This window comes from Colletotrichum lupini, chromosome 9 (assembly GCF_023278565.1).
Source record: "Colletotrichum lupini chromosome 9, complete sequence".
Classification (NCBI taxonomy): Eukaryota; Fungi; Ascomycota; class Sordariomycetes; order Glomerellales; family Glomerellaceae; genus Colletotrichum; species Colletotrichum lupini.
This window is the reverse complement of record NC_064682.1, coordinates 4,637,475-4,657,042: the sequence shown is the minus strand read 5'-3', so window position 1 is coordinate 4,657,042 and position 19,568 is coordinate 4,637,475. Positions and strand designations below refer to the sequence as shown.

General features: G+C 39.4%; 4 protein-coding genes across 4 annotated transcripts; 1 reads left to right on the top strand and 3 right to left on the bottom strand.

Annotated features, from left to right (window-relative positions):
* Positions 1 to 8,933: 8,933 nt before the first annotated feature.
* CLUP02_17216 (C6 zinc finger protein) lies at positions 8,934 to 10,322 on the bottom strand (the record flags this gene model as incomplete). The annotated part of the gene is made up of 4 exons (XM_049296129.1): positions 8,934 to 9,494; positions 9,626 to 10,030; positions 10,093 to 10,215; positions 10,293 to 10,322. The coding sequence occupies 4 exons, from the start codon at positions 10,320 to 10,322 to the stop codon at positions 8,934 to 8,936; spliced, it is 1,119 nt and encodes a 372-aa protein (XP_049153276.1).
* A 1,595-nt stretch (positions 10,323 to 11,917) lies between these two features.
* CLUP02_17215 (fungal specific transcription factor domain-containing protein) lies at positions 11,918 to 14,262 on the bottom strand (the record flags this gene model as incomplete). Its single annotated transcript, XM_049296128.1, has 7 exons — positions 11,918 to 12,473; positions 12,528 to 12,738; positions 12,940 to 13,067; positions 13,147 to 13,169; positions 13,444 to 13,683; positions 13,752 to 13,948; positions 14,142 to 14,262. 7 exons carry the CDS (start codon positions 14,260 to 14,262, stop codon positions 11,918 to 11,920), a joined length of 1,476 nt encoding a protein of 491 aa, XP_049153275.1.
* Positions 14,263 to 15,700: 1,438 nt separating this feature from the next.
* On the bottom strand, positions 15,701 to 17,069 carry CLUP02_17214 (indoleamine 2,3-dioxygenase; the record flags this gene model as incomplete). Its single annotated transcript, XM_049296127.1, has 2 exons — positions 15,701 to 16,693; positions 16,743 to 17,069. The coding sequence occupies 2 exons, from the start codon at positions 17,067 to 17,069 to the stop codon at positions 15,701 to 15,703; spliced, it is 1,320 nt and encodes a 439-aa protein (XP_049153274.1).
* Positions 17,070 to 17,589: 520 nt separating this feature from the next.
* CLUP02_17213 (kynureninase 2) lies at positions 17,590 to 19,210 on the top strand (the record flags this gene model as incomplete). The annotated part of the gene is made up of 3 exons (XM_049296126.1): positions 17,590 to 17,776; positions 17,832 to 18,259; positions 18,311 to 19,210. 3 exons carry the CDS (start codon positions 17,590 to 17,592, stop codon positions 19,208 to 19,210), a joined length of 1,515 nt encoding a protein of 504 aa, XP_049153273.1.
* Between the last annotated feature and the right edge of the window lie 358 nt (positions 19,211 to 19,568).

Sequence of the window (19,568 nt, the reverse complement as noted above, 5' to 3'; positions counted from 1 at the left end):
TTAGCTACTTTTACCCCGCCAATCTCTATTACCCGTCCCGGCTAGCCCCCGAGTATATATATTAATAACTATAGCCGCTCGCGGAACTACTCGAGCGTACGTCCGTACGCGCGTATAGTATCTAGCTAGAGCCCGCCCCCGTTAGTCGTTAACCCGTTTATACCCTATACTAGTTACCGCGCCCGGTACGTAATAATATACTAAAATACTTACTCGTCCCCCTCCCGTAGCTATATATTACGGTCGTTATATAAGAACGAGTAGTCCTCGCGCGTTTTATTATAGTCGTCCTCGATCGACGCTTATTAAATCTGTAGTAGTAGTGCGTATAGACGCTCCCCTACTTACGCACCGTCTCTATTTAGTATATCGTACTTGCCCCCGCCCGTTATACTCTTTTTAATTATTATAAGCTATGCGAGTAGTAGCTTAGCCTCGTTAACGGCGCTATAGAATATATTTAATAGCTAGTTTATAATAAACTATACGTATTAGTACGATACGCGTTCGCTTATTTAGTTAATTATACTGGCGGTCGGTATGTTATACTAGATATATATACCGTATGTGCGCATATTAAAAATCTAGTCTATTAGCGTCGGCTCTGCCTCGCGGGCCCCGGACGTGCGGGTTATAAACCTCTATACTATCTTTTATATATAAGTAAAAAGACTTTATGCGCTATTATCGGCCGTTTTTTTACTTATTATCGTAGCTAGACGTGTAACGTCGTTTTACCTCTCTATTTATACCCTATAAACGACTAATATGCGTACGACTTTAATAACGGCCGAGTACTTTATTATATAGTCCGTAATATTAATCTAGCTACCGTCGTCCCGGATGCTTATTATTACGAGCGCGCTTATTAGTACGTTATTATAATACCCTTTTCTAAGCTAGTAGTCGAGTATATTAACGAGTATGCTTAGTGCTACTTTTTAGAGTACCTCGGACGGCGTTTCGTTATCCTTATTTACGGCATCTCTAGCTAGCTACTCGAACTCGTCCTATATATAGTACTACTTTTCTATAAGTTAGAACGGGGGCCTCTCTTTGTCCGGGAGCGCTTACGTCCGGTATTATATATATAATAAGACCCTCTAGATATCTAAGTACTGCGCCTACGTATCCCCCTCTATATAGTTATTAAACGGTCTAGTCGGCTTAATATGCACGTCTTTTTATTATATCTCGAATAATACCGCGTGCCCTACTTTATTAAGCGTCGACGTTACCCTCGTATGCTCTAAGACCGCTTTAATTAATATTTATATTATTTATAGTACCTCCTCCTCGGCCGCCCGGATCGGCGCTATTATTTTATAAAGCTAGCTAATACGTAGTCCGCTTAGATACTCTATTTACTCTACTTACTTAAGCTATAAGTTCGGCTCTAGCTTATCGTTATACGCGCAGATAAGATCGTCCTAGTATATCCTAAGCTACTCTATATAGTCCTACCGTAGTTAACGAAGAGTCTCCGTAGCTTATTATAATACTACCTCTTTAGTAACTACGTCCGGTACTAAACTTAGTAAATAGCCGCAACCTATTTTAAACTACTAGTTTCCGGCCCGGGATAGGAAGAACTATTAGTACTTTATGCCCGTTATTTATAATAAAGCGCATATCTCCTTTAACTACGCGCGTACGTAATTACTTTTTTTTTAGTTATTTACCTAGCCGTAATATCTCTAGTAGTAGTCCTATATTTACTAAGTCTATTAACTAACGTACTTATATTACTAGTATCGAATCCCGTCTATCTATAGCTTAGCTAGATAAGTAATAGGGTCTATTATTAGTTCGGGACGGCGAAGTTACTTAAGACTTATTTAGTTCGCGTATATACTTAGTATATTAGATATAGTAGTTACGATACTACTTTAGCTAGATACCGGGATATTACGGTATTAGGTATATAAGTATATCGTTACTTCGTTATATACTATAGCGAATCGGTATGTTATATAAATAATAACGGAGTACTTTTTATTAAAAACGAACGGTTCTATTATATATAAAAAGTTTATAGAACTATATAATATTCAGTAGTCGTAAGATAACTCTATAACGGGTAGTATAAATCTTATAACCTAATCGGCTTTATTAACTATAGTTAAAATTAAACGTTATTAAATAGGTAACTATCTTAGTTATAGCGTTATACTAAATATAGGAGACTATCTCTCCTTATTAGTTACGGCGCTAGGCGTATCCTAGCCCGTAATCGCTCGATCGGGCACCCTATTATAAAATCGAAATAGAATTAATTATAGTATTATAATAGCTTATTAAGATATAAACGGATATAAAGTCGTGAGCTTTTAAAAGCGATTATAATAAATTAATATATGCACTTTTCGTCTAGTTTAACTCTAGATAAGTCTACTAAATCTACCCCTTATAATTTCTATTAAATCTACCCCCCTGTTTTAACGTCCTACTTTAATTTTGTTAGGCATTTTCTACTAATTCTACTATAATTGATCGTGTTCACTAGGTTAGGCATTTTCTACTAATTCTACTACAATTGATCGTGTTCACTAGGTTAGGCCGTAATAATTAAAAAATAGTAAGTATTTAGTTAGTATTTAGAAATAGTAAAGGGGAGGAATTAAACGCTCTTTAAATAGGCCGTAGTAGCATAAGGGGGAACTAATTATAAAATAATAAATAATATTTTAAAATCTCTAGGATATTCTTTTAAAAAGAAAACCTAAATAAGGATTAGTTAATAAATATATTAACTAAAAGCGTCGATATTTAATTCTTAACTTAATACTCGTTCTTAGTAAAGTATATTTTAAAAAATCTACGTAGCTTAAGAAATTAATAAAATTTTAAAAAGGGACTAGTTTAGAGATTACTAACCGTTCTTTAATAACTTACTTTTAAAAAGTACTTTAAAAACGTTTAAGAACTAGTTATTATAACGAGATATTAATACAATATAGAGCGGAGTTTCTTAAGAATAAATATAATAAAAAAGGTCAATCGTATTTTTATTTTTAATATTATTAATATTATAATATTAATAGCTTAGATATAATAAATATATAATATAATATATATAACGGATACGGGCTTTAAATATAACGGTATTAAGAAATATAGTAATATATAGCGGGGGAATTAATACCTTTATTTAATAAAAAACGGTATAAAATATAAAAAGTCGAGGCTTCTTTAGATCTATACTAGCTTTAAGGGCGCCTCTCCTAAACTAAAAATATAATAAATAACGAGGCTATATAATACGACGTCCTCGGGGTTAAAGGGGGAAAGGATCCGGGTATAGAGGTCTTTATATAACTTATTAATAATAAAGTAGTTTAGGAAATAAAAGCCGGCGAGGTATATAGTTTTTAAGTAATTATTTAAATAGCTATTATTACGTTTTTATATATAAAAAGAACCCCGGTAGAAAAAAGGAGGTAATAATAAGAATTAATAACTAATATATAATAATATAAGGTTATTAATAATAGCGTATTAGGTAAGGAATCGTATTATATTATTTAAATTATATTTTAAAATAATCTTAAATAGTATAATTATAAGATTATATATAGAGGACTAGCTTATTAAGGGAGATCTATATTAAATATGGAGTTATAAAACGGGAATAACGTCTATATAGCGTAATAGGGTAATAAAGTTAATAAGATAAATATCTTTATAATAGCTAGTACGGATAGGCTATTTAAGGAGAAGAGGGTACTTCGTAACGAAACTAATAATAATAATAAGCTCTATTTTAATAAAAGTAAATTTCTAAACGTTTTATAATACTATAGCACCGGCTTTAGTTAGGATAAATATCGTCGTTTTATAACTATATAAAAGCGCTATAAAAAATAAAAAGTATAGTTTTATATAATAACCGTTATAGCCGTTATAACTTATTATATAATAACCCTTAGCTATAATAACAGGGTTAGGATTCCCCTTGTTTTATAAAATAACCTCGATAATAAAATCAAGTCCTAGGGCCGAGATAGTAAAAAGGAATAGGATATCCTTATAAAAATACGCTATATCTATTTAGATCTAGTTAAAGGTATTTAGTAAGGTAATATAAAGTATTATTTAATAATAAACGGGAATAAACGGTAACTTATTAAGGGTATAAAAATAAGTAATATATAATAAAAGCGATATAATAAAATTAACTTTATATAGCTTTATAATATTAAAAAAAGAGCTCGTATAGCGTATAAGAAATAAATAGTAATAAATCTATACGATAGAGTTTAGAAGCGAATATTCTTAAAATAAAATAAGTATAACGTAACTATATAGAGCCTTAGAGCTAAGTATAAAATAATAAAGTATATAGGGGTCCTTAAATACGAGATCTATTATTATAAAAACTAGTTTGTTAGGGAAAAGAAAGCGGTAATAAGGATATAAGCCGAGGTTAAATAAAGATTATATTATATAAGGCCGTAAATTAGTAATAAATAAGAAGAAAAGGAAGACTAAATGATAAGAAAGTCTTATAGTATAAGTTATTAAGTATTAATAAGTAAGAGGGTAAATAGGGTATTTATAAACTAGTTAAAAATAAACGAGTATTATATAATAAACGTAAATAGAAAGTATTAAGGAGTAAAATATATTTATAATAAAGTGTACTAAGTATTTTTTCAACTAGGAGGATATTTAATAGGGCGTCGTTACGATAAGTACGTAGTATTAAGAAATAAACGAGTAAAGTTAAGAAGACGTAAAGAGTAATAATAGGGATATAGTAGGGTATTATAGTACTAAGGAGAAAAGGCATATTAAATAGAACTATAATCGTAAAGCGGTTTATAAATAAGTAGTATAAATAAGATATATTAGTTAATAATATAAAGAAAAACAGGCCCTTAAAATAATATTAAATAAAAATAACTTTTAATAAGAATAAACGTTATTAATAAAATATAAGGGTACTATAAACGAATATTTAAAATCGAAAATAGTATTTTTAATTTAAGTTAATCCGCTATTACTAAATAATATAAAAGAGAAAGAAAAATAAATAATACCTTATATTATAAGAATTTCCTAGCTATAAAATAATATTAGTTATATTTTAAAGAATTAAAAAACTTAAAGGTATATTACGTAGTTAATTAGAATGGTAAATAAATTATTATATAAAGGCTATATAAAAAAGACCTTAAGACGCGTATTATACTAATAATGTATAATAACCTAAGTAATAATAATAAATAAAACCTTATTAAAAAAGGGAAAATAGTTAAATTCTTATTAAGCTAAAAGAGGAGGGTTATTAAGACGTCCGTAATAATATTTATCCTAACCTAGGCCTTTAAAAAGCTAAGAAGGGGTAATAATAAGTTAAAATAAAAAAGAGGGGGGGATAATAAGGTTAAATAAAGCCGGATTTCCTTACTAAAAGGGATTTAAAAAAGGGGAATAGTATAAAATATTATTTAAATAGCTTTTAGGTCGGATATTAAGGGGTTACGAACGAGGGGACGAACTAAAAAAAGACTTAAATAAATAAAATAAAAGAGTACCGAACGTTAATAAAAGTAAATTAAGAAGATAATAAAAGAGGGACTCGTTATTAACGACTTGAATACTCCTAATAAAGCTATAATTATTTACTTAGTATAAATAAAAGAATAAATACTTAGTAATTAAAAATCTAATAAACTAAGTTTAAAAATAATAACTAATATCCGGGGTAGAGGGCTAAGTAATAAAAGTTATAAAAAGTAGGAGCAGGGTAAAAAGAAGAATCGATAGGGATAGGATTAAAGTGTAATATAGCTCGGGAACGGTATAATTACGATATAAACTAAGAATAAGGGATATATTGAAAATATAAAACATAAAAAAAGGGGATTAGTATAATAAGGACTTAGTTAAAAAGTTTTATAAGGCTATAGCCTCGGGTTTATTATAAATAGTCATATCCGGGCTTAAAAGTATTCAAAAACTAAATAATAAATACTCGTTAAAATAATATTAAAAAAATTCAGTCTCGTTTAGTAAGAATTTAAGGCTAGGGCGAGGTAATAATAAAAATAACCGAGGACGATATTTTAAATTAAAATATAAGCCTACGTCCTAAAGCGCGGTTAAGTATAGGGTATTATAGCTTTTAATTAGTAAATGTAATAAGCTTAAAAAGAATTTTTCTAAATACGAGCGAGAAAGTATAAGCTTTAAAATAAATACTTTAAGTTATAGGTTACTAAGTAATAATATTATAAGTACCGCGGTCCGGTTATTATAATTAGTAATTAAGATAATATTATTTAATCTTAATAATTCTAAGCGGGACTTAGTAATGTATTAAAATTAGGATAGAGTTAAGAAAGAAATAGAGGACGGTAATAAGCTTTTTAAAAATAGTAACTAAAGAGTAATAGTTAGTAAAAGGTCTAAAAGAGATATTAAATTTTAAAAAAAAAAAATATAAGTAGTATTAGGGGTAGTAAAAGACTAAAAGCGTACCCGGGGTAGTCGTTTTATTAGGGCTAGGCTACGGTAAAAGGGGAAGGGGACTAGGTATTTAATAATAGTTATTTTAATAAGCTTATTTAAATAGAATTATAATAAAAATTATAAAGTTTTATATAATTAATTATATTTAAGTTATATAATATATTAATAATAAATAATAAAGAATCTTAAGCTTATAGTAAAACTAAACAAAAATAAGTAGAAGTATATTTATTAAACCGTTTATAAGAGCGATATTTTATATACTTAGGGGAGGATGGAGGCGCTAAAATCTAAGATATTTAGTTATATAGTTATTAGTATTTGCGTTTTAGAGTACGAGGGGGTTCGGAGTTAGATAATAAAGTAATTATAAATATAATAAAATAAGACGAGGTAAGGTTAATAAGCTTAAAGTAATTAAGTAAAAGATTTCGCTTCTTAATTAAAAATAAAAAAGGAGATCGACGATTAGCCTTAGTAAGGAATTATCGTATTAAAATAATCTTAGAAATATACTTTTTACGGTTCTCTCTAACTTCGGTTCTTTTTACCTCTTTAATAATAATAATAAGATCCGATTTCTTTACTAAATATGCCTCGTTAAACTTAGTAATCTTTTATAATTATTAATCGGATCGCTAAGTATAATTAAGCTAAACGTCTTTAATAAAAATAACTTAGTAATATATTAAGGTATTATTTTAATTAAGGCCTGAGGTTAGTTAATAAGGGGATTACGTAATATTAAGAAAATTAATAAAGTTTACTAAGTAACGCTAATACTGGAAGTATAAATAAAGTAAATATTATAATTATAAGGACGTCTATCGACGTAATCTTAGTAAAGGGAATGAATTATTTATTTATTTATTTATAATATAAAAAGTAGTTAATAAAAATAAAAGAGGGAAAGTATAAAGGGTAAGACTTCCTAAATAAATCTAATAAAAGAGTAATAGTTATTAAAGAAATATAAAATACTATAAAAATAGTATAGAAAGTTATAAAAGTCGGAGTATATAAAATATAATAAAATAGAGAGTAGAATAAATAAAGAGAGTTTTAATTAAAAGCTTAGGGGTACGTTAAGTATTTATATAAGAGTTAGGTTTTAAAAAATTTATTAAAAGAGTATTAACTAACTGATCTTTATATAAATAACTAGTTTTTAAATAAGTAATTAGTTTTTATATAAGTAATTAGTTTTATATAAATAACTAGGGTTATATAAGAGAGTAGTTTTTATATAAAAGAGTAGTTTTTATATAAAAGAGTAGTTTTTATATAAAAAAGCAGTTTTTATATAAGAGACTAGTTTTTATATAAAAGACTAGTTTTTATATAAAAGACTAGTTTTTATATAAGTAACTAGTTTTATATAAGTAACTAGCTTTTATATAAGAGAGTAGTTTTTATATAAGAGAGTAGTTTTTACATAAGAGAGTAGTTTTTATATAAGAGATTAGTTTTTATATAAGCAACTAGTTTTATATAAGTAGCTAGTTTCTATATAAGAGACTAGTTTTTATATAAGCGACTAGTTTTATATAAATAACTAGTTTTTATATAAGAAACTAGTTTTTATATAAGCGACTAGTTTTATATAGGTAACTAATTTTTATATAAGAGAGTAGTTTTTATATAAGAGAGTAGTTTTTATATAAGAAACCAATTTTATATAAGTAACTAGTTTTTATATAGGGGAATAGTTTTATATAAGTAACTAGTTTTTATATTTAAAAAGTATATATTAAGTACTTAAAAAATATACTAATTAAGAATAATTAAGGGAGTAATATAAAATATATTTATACTAAATAAAAAAAAAATTCCAAAGAAATAGAACTACTTAGTAATAAGTCTTTTAATAAAATAAAAAAAGTATACGATATTTAGATAAGAAATAACTAAATATACTTAATAAGAATATATTAATAAGAATAACGCTAAAAGAGAGTAATAAAAAATATACTAAACTTTTTTTAAAAAGATAGTATTAAAATTATAAAAAGCGGTTTTTATAGTAAAAAAGTAGTTAAAGTATAATACGCCGATTTTAGAGGATAGAAGTTATTTAATTCGAATTTATAAGGAGCGTTAACTAGTTTTTTTATATAACGACTAGTTTTTTAGTATTATATTTTTTTCTAAGTAAAAAACGTCCGTGTAGCCTTAACGTATAACTAATAAGAACCCGCGGTTCGACTAGAACTAGTCGAAAACCTAAGAATCGTATACGCTAGGTATATATAGAGCGTTAGTAATATACCTTAAGAGAAAGGTAGATTTTAGTAATTTATTTTTTAGACCCTAATAATAGTTAGCCTCTGTGAGCTTCTTCCCTGTGTTATACACCTATTAACAACAGACCATTTGAATAGGTTATCTTTAGGTGTCGTGATCTCCGATCCCCATTCTAGTTGTTCCTGGGGAGGGCGACTCGTTTCCTGAACTTTTTAAAGTATTGGAGACTTCAGAAGGCTGGCCAACTCGTGGACAGGACCAGCCGTAGGATCGGAGTTCTTATCGATCACAGCATTGAGCCGACTCTCGAGATTCTTGATAAAGGCGCTCATTTGTGCCGACTGAACTTTGCTTCTTCTTCCTGAGCTCAGGGTGCTCAATTCGTTGTAGAGCATTAACGATTCGATGTCTTGTTGCTGCTGAATGCAAAAGCCAACTTGATACACCAAGAGTGGAATTACCATGTCTGTCGGGCCTTCGCGATCCTGATATCGCTCCGTTGCACCCGCATGTAAGTCCGCGTCATTCAGGTTTTTGGGAAGTTTACAGTCGCTAGGTCGAGGAAGCAGTGATTGGCTCAGCCCTGATATCATGGAGAATTTGGAGTCCAACATGAAAATCTGCCACCAAATCCGCCGCCTCATCTCAGTTTCAAAAGGTGGAAGGCCGAGAAGCTCCCCATCTCTGTGGAGGCCCATTTTCTGGGCGATTCGTACACAGATACCGTTCAAAACCCAAGCTCCATGAATGTTGCACCTGCCCTGTATTGACATCTTGGACACAGTTAGCAAGACAGTCAGGAACAAGCAGGAAGAAGTAGCCATACAATGTGCAAAACTAATGCCTGGAGTGTTGTCAGATCGTGAGATTTAAGAAACTGCGCCTGGAGCAGACTTGCTCGTACTCCGGATGAAAACCGCCAAAAGGCAGCTTTGCATGTGGAGCCTAGCATTGCGAGGCACTCATCATCAGTCATGGAGACGATGGACATGCTGTATACGGCGAAGAGAAGAGCGTCAATGTTGTGTGGCAAGGTCCCTGGACCAGCGGCAGCTTCTGCCACGGACTGCTGCAAGGTGGGAGGGTGTATGATTTTCGTAAGAGAATTCACTCTCTCGAGAAATATTTGCCATAAGCCGAAAATCTGACCGGCGTTGGGGTAAAGATCATGAGGTTTCTCAGACGGCAAGTTGCCGCCGACAAGAAGATATTCGCTGTAATCGGGCATTGAAGCTCCGGGGTCCCAGTCGGACGGTTCCGCCTCAGCGATATCCTCTTCGCGTTCCACAAGTTTTCGCATCCCACGTAGCTAAAGGTGTTGCTTTCTTAGCAAGAAGCGCAGCCAGGCGATGGATATTCCAAAGGTCGTACCTCTTCATAAACGGTGGCCCATAGGAAGTTGTCCATGAAACGCACAGTACCACCTTCCGTCACAAGCTTGCCAGCGGGTTTCCAGTTGACCTCGTGGTTCTCATACTGGGGAATGCTGGAAGACTGTGGCGGAGCGACTGTGCCGTTATCTTCCAGGGGCTCATTGCTTGCAGCTGCATATCGGGCCAAAAGCTCCTCACAACGAGCAAGCCTTGCTTGCAGCTCCGCATTAGGACGTCTACGCTTTCGCACTGGTGCCGGAATGCTAGGACTACATGTTGTATTAGACTAGGTAGGAGAATATAGAGGTCAGCAAAAGTTCAAGAGCAAGCAAGGAAGCAATAACAACAAAAGAGATGTGTGGTCCGATAGATATGCGGAAGCTCTAGCCCCTCAGCCTCGGAGACAGAGATCCATAGCATTACAATATGTTGCTGACACTTCCCAAGACAGACCTTGACACAATTCGCGCACGGGTATTTCCGGTCACATTTGACCTTTCGACGTTGGCATAGCATGCATGCTAGAGGCCGAGGCTGCTTTGTAGAAGAGGTATTCGGAGGAGGAGCCGACATCTCGCGAAATGAGTGAGCTGACGACATACGCGAAATGTGCACCAGGAGTCTCGCTCAATCTTTTCTGTCGATAGCGGGAACGGGTAATATGTACAGGGGGGGCGATTGGGGGCCGACCAGGAATTGAAAGACATGCGAGATGTCCCGTTGTGAGCGCTTTTTTGGGTACGTTTTTCAGAAGCCGATGCGCTCATCCATCACACTGCAGCACAACTGACGGTGGCATCAACATGAGTGGGAAGTTGCGCAGACTCTCGTTGTGGGACGCCAGTCGGAAAGGGTGACGAAGTTTAAATCGAGGCCAATGCCTAGGAACGGAACCGAGCGGCTTGCTCGGCTGTAGCGCCCCTGCAGCTGTGGTTAACACGTATTTGTCAGGCGTCGAAGCCCTCTAGCTAAGCTGCCACCAAGTACTACGTAACGCTACCAAATTGTGCCTAGGCCAAACATTGGTCAAGGGATCCATCCAGAAGGAGGAGCACGTCCCCGTTAGGCGAGATATTCCTAAAGAGACTCTTTTCGTAACCCATCAAGTGAATCAAGCCACCAAGCGTGCAATCCACCCAGGCCTCTGTGAAAAGTTTTGCGCTGTATCTCGTGCAGCAAGAGAAAGCTAGCGACTTCAATGGCACTGTTCCACGGTGTGCGCTAACAATTCTATGAATCAAAGCGTGCTGCTAGACGTCGCTCCTCCTAGTGACACAGTGAATTCAATTTCAGACACGTCTGGTGCAATGAGGTGAAGGTATCCCGATATCATGCATCTCAACTCGAACTTGGAGGTAGCTTGCGAAACATATGGTGTCCTCAGATTGTGGTGCGTTAAGTTAGGATGTGCAAGCTAGCTTAAGGTAGCGTACGGATATTCTACATTTACATGTATGTGACTCCTGTTGGCCGTTGATACCAAATAGAGTGTCCGTATCCATCCCATACTATTGTAGAGGTGTGGAGCGAGGCAAAATCAGCCGCTGGAAGAAGCCGAGCCAGTAGGAGTAAGTTCTTCGGGGTCATATTAGTCCGTATGTGCAAGTCTTCAATCGGGCCAACTAGATTTATTACTGTCTTGCCTTCTTCTTGAGACGGCAGTCAGGCTGTCAAGAGTCACGTTGAATCAGAGCGCTCCAGAACGATAGAAAAGAATAACCTTTGAACAATATCTTCTTTTGGCCCCAGCCTTTGTGCCAAGATTTCCAACGCCCCACGAAATCTCAAGTAAAATTCGGAAGAGCTTTCCAATGATAATTTTATTAGATATAAGGTCCAAGATCAATGTGTCCGTCGCCGTCGAGGAGCTGGAACAAGTTCAGATCCCCAAACCCATGGTCCATCTCGTTTCTTCCATCAAGCATAGATAAATCCGGCGTTCTGGGTAAGGAGGATGAAAGGCTTAAGAGGGACGCGTCTACGTCCACAAAAGATGGCGAACCAAGTCCAAAAAAGCCAGAGGCGGAGTTATTTGTCTTCGACAGGAGGCTTCCATCCGTGCTTGTATTCGGACTGGCCTCAGTAGCTGAAGCTTGGATGTTGTGGATGCTTTCAGTGCTTTCTCGCGGGACAAGCCCGAAAAGCTGTGACGAGCTTTCAGTACGCTGCATACGCTCTCTGAGTTCCTTCTTTTCCAAATACTCAAGAGCAGCGTTGAGTAATGACTTTGCAATGAGCGAGTATTGTGAGGCGTGGGCATCGATTTTCGCAAAATGTTCTAGTACCAATATAGAATTTCGCGTGTACTTTTCCAAAATGCGGCCAAAGGATCCGAGGAGGCCCACGCCCAAGATAAGAGATGAAGCAAATAACCAAGAGCTACAGAAATGAATAAGCCAGGTTCGAAATCACTGCATCGATATGATCACTCACACGACTAAAGGCATGTGCCCTATTAGAACCCCTTTCTCGACTAGGCCGACTAAAATGTCGACCATGAAGCTTGCGGCATCGATACACGCATCAGCAAGTTTCGACTTGCCAGAAGTCAGACCTGAAGTTGTCGTTGGTGTCTCGGCAACCCCGTCGGCTAGTCGCTTGTGCAATTCATACATTAGGAAAGGTCGTGAGACCAAGATTACCGCTGTATAACATCAGTATCATCTCTTTGGATCGTAGTGCTGGACGGAAAGTCGCCAGGGAAACTGACCGTAGTAGTAGGAACAAAGGACTTGGCATGCTCCTGTCACCTTTTTTCCTTCATGGTCAGATCGAGTGTCGGAAACAGTGTCCTTTAGCCTCTGTAACCACCGAATTGACCAGTCTCGTAGCTGTCGTGAGATACCCTCGGTCAATTGATATGAAACCTTCCTTCTCGAGTAGACCTCTACGACGATGCCTTCAGTGATCAAGAATATTTGCGCTGAGGCATTGAGTAGATCGAAGATTTCTTGTCCCTTATCGTCCAACTCCCTGTAGGGTACAGTGCAATCCACGTCAGATGTTGCAGGTGGCCGGCCCATTGATGTACTTAAGAAGAGATCCAAGACACGCAGGCTCTTCCACAGGCGATCCCTACCAAGTATGAGCATTAGCAGTTTGTGTTAGTGACAGGGTAACGAAGGGGGTTTCTACCGCTGTCTATGAACATCCGCACCAAATCGAGAGTTGATCTCGGTGCGGTGGATCCCAATCGAGTAAGCTGCTCTCACTGCGATGCCTGCAAGTTTGCCTTGTGATGAGTATGAACCACTCTAAGTACTGTTATGACTGATAGTTCTCCTGGTGACATACCGAAGAATAGGAATGCCCCATTCATCTGACATGAACCGAGCATATAGACAGTAACTAGAATGAACGTCTGAATGGTTGGGACATTGATGTTCCCGCTGAGATTTGCAAGGGCGATGTTGCGCGCATATTCAAAGTAGGAAGATGCAAGGTCTTCCTCGCAAGACTGGTAGCCTATGGCAAGAACGAGATAATGAGTGGCGGATACTGCGTCTTGTAGTCTATGGTTCTGACGAGCCCAAGACTTGATTTCGCTGACGAGCTGCGCATGTCCAAACAGATCAACTAGACCACTGGTCTGTGAGATTACGTAGGATTGGTTATCAAAGTTGAGCACACCGTAGCCAAATAAGGAGGAGGTCTCACCACTTCATGGTACCTTAGAACGGCACCCGATATTGTCGTAAGTTGGAGAATGGGCTCGCCATTTCCGGAATGATGAACCGGCGGTCGAAAAGGTGGATTTTCAGTCTGGTGCGCAAAGACTTGCGGATCAACGCGTGTGTTCACCAATTGCCGGACAGTTTGGAAGAATGACAACGGCGCACAATCTCCAATGAAGACTTGATGACATAATTACAACACATCAGTTGGGGAATTAGGTATGTATCTGTTTGGGATGGACGCACTTATTTTCCCCTGGGCGTCGCACAAAAGACGTGCTTCTCGGGGGACTTCTGTCTCTTCTTCGGCGAGGGCCTCGTGTGACGTGACTGATTGCCGGGTCTCGGACTGAACATCTGGGCCATTGTGCACAGATGGAGACGGCGTTCTCAGAAGGGGCGCCGGAGCCCTTCGCCTCTGTTGCGGAGAATATCGACACGTGGAAGGACGTTGCCGTCTCAAGCAGTAGCTGCATGGCAACTTGCCATCGCATTTGACTGTTACACGGAATGGTTAAAACAGAATTCAGATAATAATTCACGAAACACAGCATGCAAGTGCGCGCTGAGACTGTTTGTGGGCCAGGAGCGCGCACATTCAGCTGACTACCTGTAGTAGACACAACAATGCTCAAATTCAATAGCAAACTGGCTCGTGAGAGACATTCGGAGACGAAATGGGAATTGTACCTTTGCGAGCCTTGCAGCTGTCGCAAGCGTTGGCGACTCTTGTGCGGACATACGCGTGTGGCGATGATTCTTGCCCTGAAACATCTTCCATAGTGTTACAGCCGTAATTACTTCGCTATTGTGCAGGCAGACATGCGGAAGAGCGAAGATCGGGACGCGGAGGGAGGAAACCAGTCAGTGCCGACGTGGAAGGTTTCCGAGGGCGGAACTTGCTCGACGCTAGCCGTGCTTGGGTAAACATCTGTCATTGCCAGGGCACATGATACAGTACTTCCGATCATATACACGTTGACGGATGCACGGTGTAGGCACGATTTGTTGGAGCCGCTCCTAGCCACCACAGAGCCACTTCTAACGTCCAGGAGGAGCCTTAGTGTACTCACTTGACCTGGTGCCTCGTCATCACACTTCCGATCCTAGGAGGGCATCGTACACAGAAAGTTGAAAACTACCCTAATCACCACTCTGCAGTGGATCAGGCGTGACTTGTAATACGATGACGTACATGCCTGCCTGGAGAGTGTTTTCACTTCACTGCTTGGCTCCGAATTAGTCGAAAACCTCGCTTTTCGGAATATTCTGTTAGACTGGCAGTATTCCCCCTCCTCCGTACAGTCATGTTTAGTAATTCCTGGTGAAACATCCTTTAACTAACCATTCTCTCTACTTTCCCCCTACGATGGTTCACTGCGATTACTCCGCCTATAGTGTGGAGTTTAGGGAAGTCCAAGGCATGAGGGATATCAAACTGCGGCAAGCGGCAGCTTGGTATGATGGCCAAATGAAAGTTCTGGTCGAGGCTGGGCAATTTCTACCCCCATCTTACCATTATCAGATAAAAGCAAAATGCAAGCCTGGATTGAATATTCCAATCGAAGAAGCGCGTTTAGGGAACAGTAGACTTCCACCGACATTTTCGGAAGTAACAGAAGTAAATGCATGTCAGCATCAGGAAATTCGTCGCCGCTGCGATGGCTAGTGTTTTTTATTCGCTCAGCTGCGATGCGATCCGAGATCCGAAGTCACTCTTCCGCTCCCGTCACCTGAGAAGGGGCCACAGCGGTCATACAGATGGAACTTTCCCAATTTGTGGACCCGGCTTCATGTGAATGGAGCATTGAGGTTACATGCGGAAGTTTGACTCTTCAATCCCCTTGCATTAGTCTAGCACTGAATTATGTAATTTCGCTCCTTTTCGATGGCTATACTGTTATGGATATCATAGATCGACGCATCAAATGTTCATCTCCGCTCTGCTCTCTCTAACTGTCCCGCCTGCAGAGTCTCGTCTCTTGTTTGCTTCAGGAATGGCATCAATGCTGTTCCGCCTGTTCCCGTGAGCTGCTCGTCCTTCACTGAAGATGCGCTTGCCAAGTCTACTTTCACGCCACTGTGCATCTTCTTCGAAGGAAGCACGATATAGCGGGTAACAATTTGCAAATGCTTGTTCCGAAACTCTGTCATCGTTCGAATTGCTGCTTGGTATGCATTGCAGAAGTCTTGCTGCTCGACAGTCGAAACCGGTAGTTTTGCAAGCTCTCGGATGCTGCCCATGCGGGCAACGTGTTCGAGGAAACGTTTGTGTGGCCCTGGCATGTAAGTGCGGACTTCCTCGTGAAAAGCGGGCATTCGTGTTTGGCTGGTGCTGGTCTTGCTTGCATGTGGGTTGCTGTTGCCCTCTGATGTGTGCTCAACCCCCAGAACAATGTCGAGAAATTGGATCAGAGAGCTTTGTCCGTTGCTTCCCCCACGAAGTTGTTGCCAACTACCCTGACCGTTGCCTTCGTCGTAAAAGACACCTTTGGGTAGGCCTGCTGCTGCCATGTTTTTACTTCCGGCCAGAAATGGACGAATCTCGTAGAAGAATACCATCGGGTCACATTTCTCATACATCCGTTCCAGTAAAGCCCCGATCTGTCGAATATTGCCAGACAGTGCTTCTAGTGCCCGCGTGATTGTGTCGTAGTGCCTTGTCTTAATGGACTCCAAAGCATTTAGCATGTCGGTCATAATTCGAGCGCCTTGGGCCTCCATGGCCACTGAGACTAAGTAAAACCAAGCTTCGTCTTTTGTGCCAGTAAAAGTGTGTAGAGACTCAAGAGAATCCAGATCAGTGAAATCGTTCGTGGTCGATAAGAAGTTCCACAAGTTCAAGCCTGCGTAGGTCGCGACAGGCGGAACTTCGAGATGCTCGGAGACGCGTAAGAGAGGGACAGCTATTGCTGGAGGCAGGACCTTGAACTGATGTTAGAAAGCCCTTGGAAAAGTCAGACGGAGTACCAACCTGTTCTGCCTGTTCTCCGCCCCAGATGTAGGCATGCGCCAGAAAGATCAAAATCACATAAGCTCTTCTCCACTCAGATTGACTGCGTAGCTTGTTCGTCGATAAGAGAGGAAGACCTTTGACATCTCGTCGCAGCTTGCCTGCTTTGAGAAGCTCCGGGAGATGATGGACAATTGTTTCCCATGGTGAGTAGTAAGGATCCGGAAGAACCTTGACAGGTGCGTCGGCCGGCAGGAAACCGTTCTGTGTGATGGCGTACTTCTTCATCAAAGCAAGGACATCTGTCTGTGCCTGTTCTGCGAACATAGGAAGCGCGTGAGGAGACATATTAACGGAGTTTAGACGTCGATAACACAACGAAATAGCCGTACTATGATGAAGTCGATACGTGGAGAGAAAGGGGTTAGAAGAGATTGATTGAGTTATAATGTGCATGGAACAGAAAACAGTTCGATGCGAGTCAGGGTGTGGTAAGATGAAGAAGTAGCTCTTCAACTGCATGTCTCAAGTCCCCTGTCTCCGTGTTGCTTGCCAACCTGTATCCGTACTTACTCGGTATTCCGTATGCATCTTGCACTGACACGCTTGTCATCCGATGGTATAAGTGGACCAAGCCGAAACCCGTCGCTTATATGCGGAAGCGCTAGGGCTGAGACGGAAGCGGATACCGGATGTTGGTGGGGCCGCTCGCGAAGTTTTCGGAATGACGATGCGCCATCTCGAGTAAGATGAGGAGGGGACAGGTACAAAGACGAACAAGACGCCCTGCTTCTGCCTCGAATGGTGCCATATCTGAGAGAATCCGGATCATTCAGAAAAGTTGACATAATTTGTCGTACGATCTAAGATGGATTTCAACGCATTTGCCGAGCAGATTCGTTCTGGGAGCCAGGCCAAGTTTCCTGCTAATGCAAACACCATCTCGTTTGCGCAGCAGCTCGACGCGCAAGACAAACTCGCGTATTTGCGCAATGAGTTCATCATTCCGACGAAAGGCTCTCTCAAAAAAAAGTCTTTGACCGGAACTCTCCCTAGTAGGTCCTGCCAAAAATTAGTGACACAAAATCTGTGGCACAGCAATCATCCCAGATCCAATACTAATTACCCCAAAAGACAATCAACTTCTCAACGGCAATACAAATGTGGTCAATGGCACCAATGGAAGTCATTCGTCGTCCGAAGATGATGCGACTCCATCAGTCTACTTTTGTGGTAACTCACTGGGAGTTCCACCCAAAGCAGTCAAGGACTACATTCACGCTCATTTGGAGACCTGGGCATCGATTGGGGTGAATGGCCACTTCCAGGACCTCGAAAACTCACCCCTTGTTTGCTGGCAAGACATGGCTGAGGACGTGGCGAAGAAAAGCGCAGCCATTGTCGGTGCCCTCCCCGAAGAGGTTGTTATGATGAATACCTTGACCGCAAACCTGCACTTTTTGATGGCCAGCTTCTACCGACCGACAGAGAAGAAGCATAAAATTATCCTTGAATGGCGGCCATTTCCGAGTGATCACGTGAGTCGACTGTCATCACATACAATTCGTATACCGAGCTGACAAAGACAGTATGTGATCGAATCGCAGATTCAGTGGCATGGATTGGATCCGTCCAAGTCGATGGTCCAGATCCAGCCCGATGAGAACTTTTACATCTCAACTGATCTCATTCTGAAGACCATTGATGAACATGCGGAGGAGACTGCCCTCATTTTACTTCCCGGTATACAATACTACAGTGGCCAACTTTTCGACATGCCTCGAATTACCGAATATGCGCAGTCTAAGGGCATTATTGTCGGTTGGGACTTGGCTCATGCTGCTGGAAACGTCGAGTTACGGCTTCACGACTGGAATGTTGACTTCGCGGCCTGGTGTACATACAAGTACCAGAATGCTGGACCAGGGTCAATGGCCGGCGCATTTGTCCACGAAAGACACGGAAAGGTCGACACCAGCGAGGGGAAGCCCAAGTTTCGCCACAGACTAACGGGCTGGTACGGCGGTGACAAGTCGGTCCGCTTCAATATGGACAACAACTTCCTCCCTACCGTTGGCGCTGGTGGTTTCCAAGTTTCAAATCCCTCAGCCATCGATCTCGCCTCGCTATCGGGTGCCCTCTCGGTATTCAGCAAGACCTCCATGGCTGAATTGCGAACAAAGTCTTTGGTGCTTACTGCGTACGCGGAGCATCTTCTTGATGGCATCTTGGCAGATGATACCGACGAACCTTCATTCAGGGTTCTTACGCCTAGGAATGCCCACGAGAGAGGTGCTCAGCTGAGTGTCCTGCTCAAGGACGGCCTACTCGAACATGTCGTGGAAGCTTTCGTTGAGGAAGGAATCGTTTGTGATAAACGCAAGCCAGGAGTTATCCGTGTCGCGCCGGTGCCCCTGTATTGCACATTCCAGGATGTATGGAAGTTCATGGACACTCTGAGGAAAGCTATCGCTGAAAAGTCTTCATGAAAAGTTGCTGCCAACACAGTAATTAGGCTCTATACTAATCAATAAAAGAAACTTCGTTATCTACATGGAACACGCGTTGGCAAATCTTGTTCCACAACGTGTCTCGGCACTCTTTGGCGTTTCATTATGGCAGCCTGTTAGATCTAGCTAGTTTCGATTTATAGTCATCCCGGAACGCAACGTATTATAAATGTGGCGCGTCAATGCTCTGCAGGATCATGGTAACTAAGCTGAACAAGCCTTCACCAAGTATAAAGCCTGTAGCCGTGGAAATGAGGCGCGATTCCTTTTCTCGACCCCAGCGCCCAAGGATATAATAATGAATCAGACCTCCAATTCCTTGCGCCAAAATCATTTC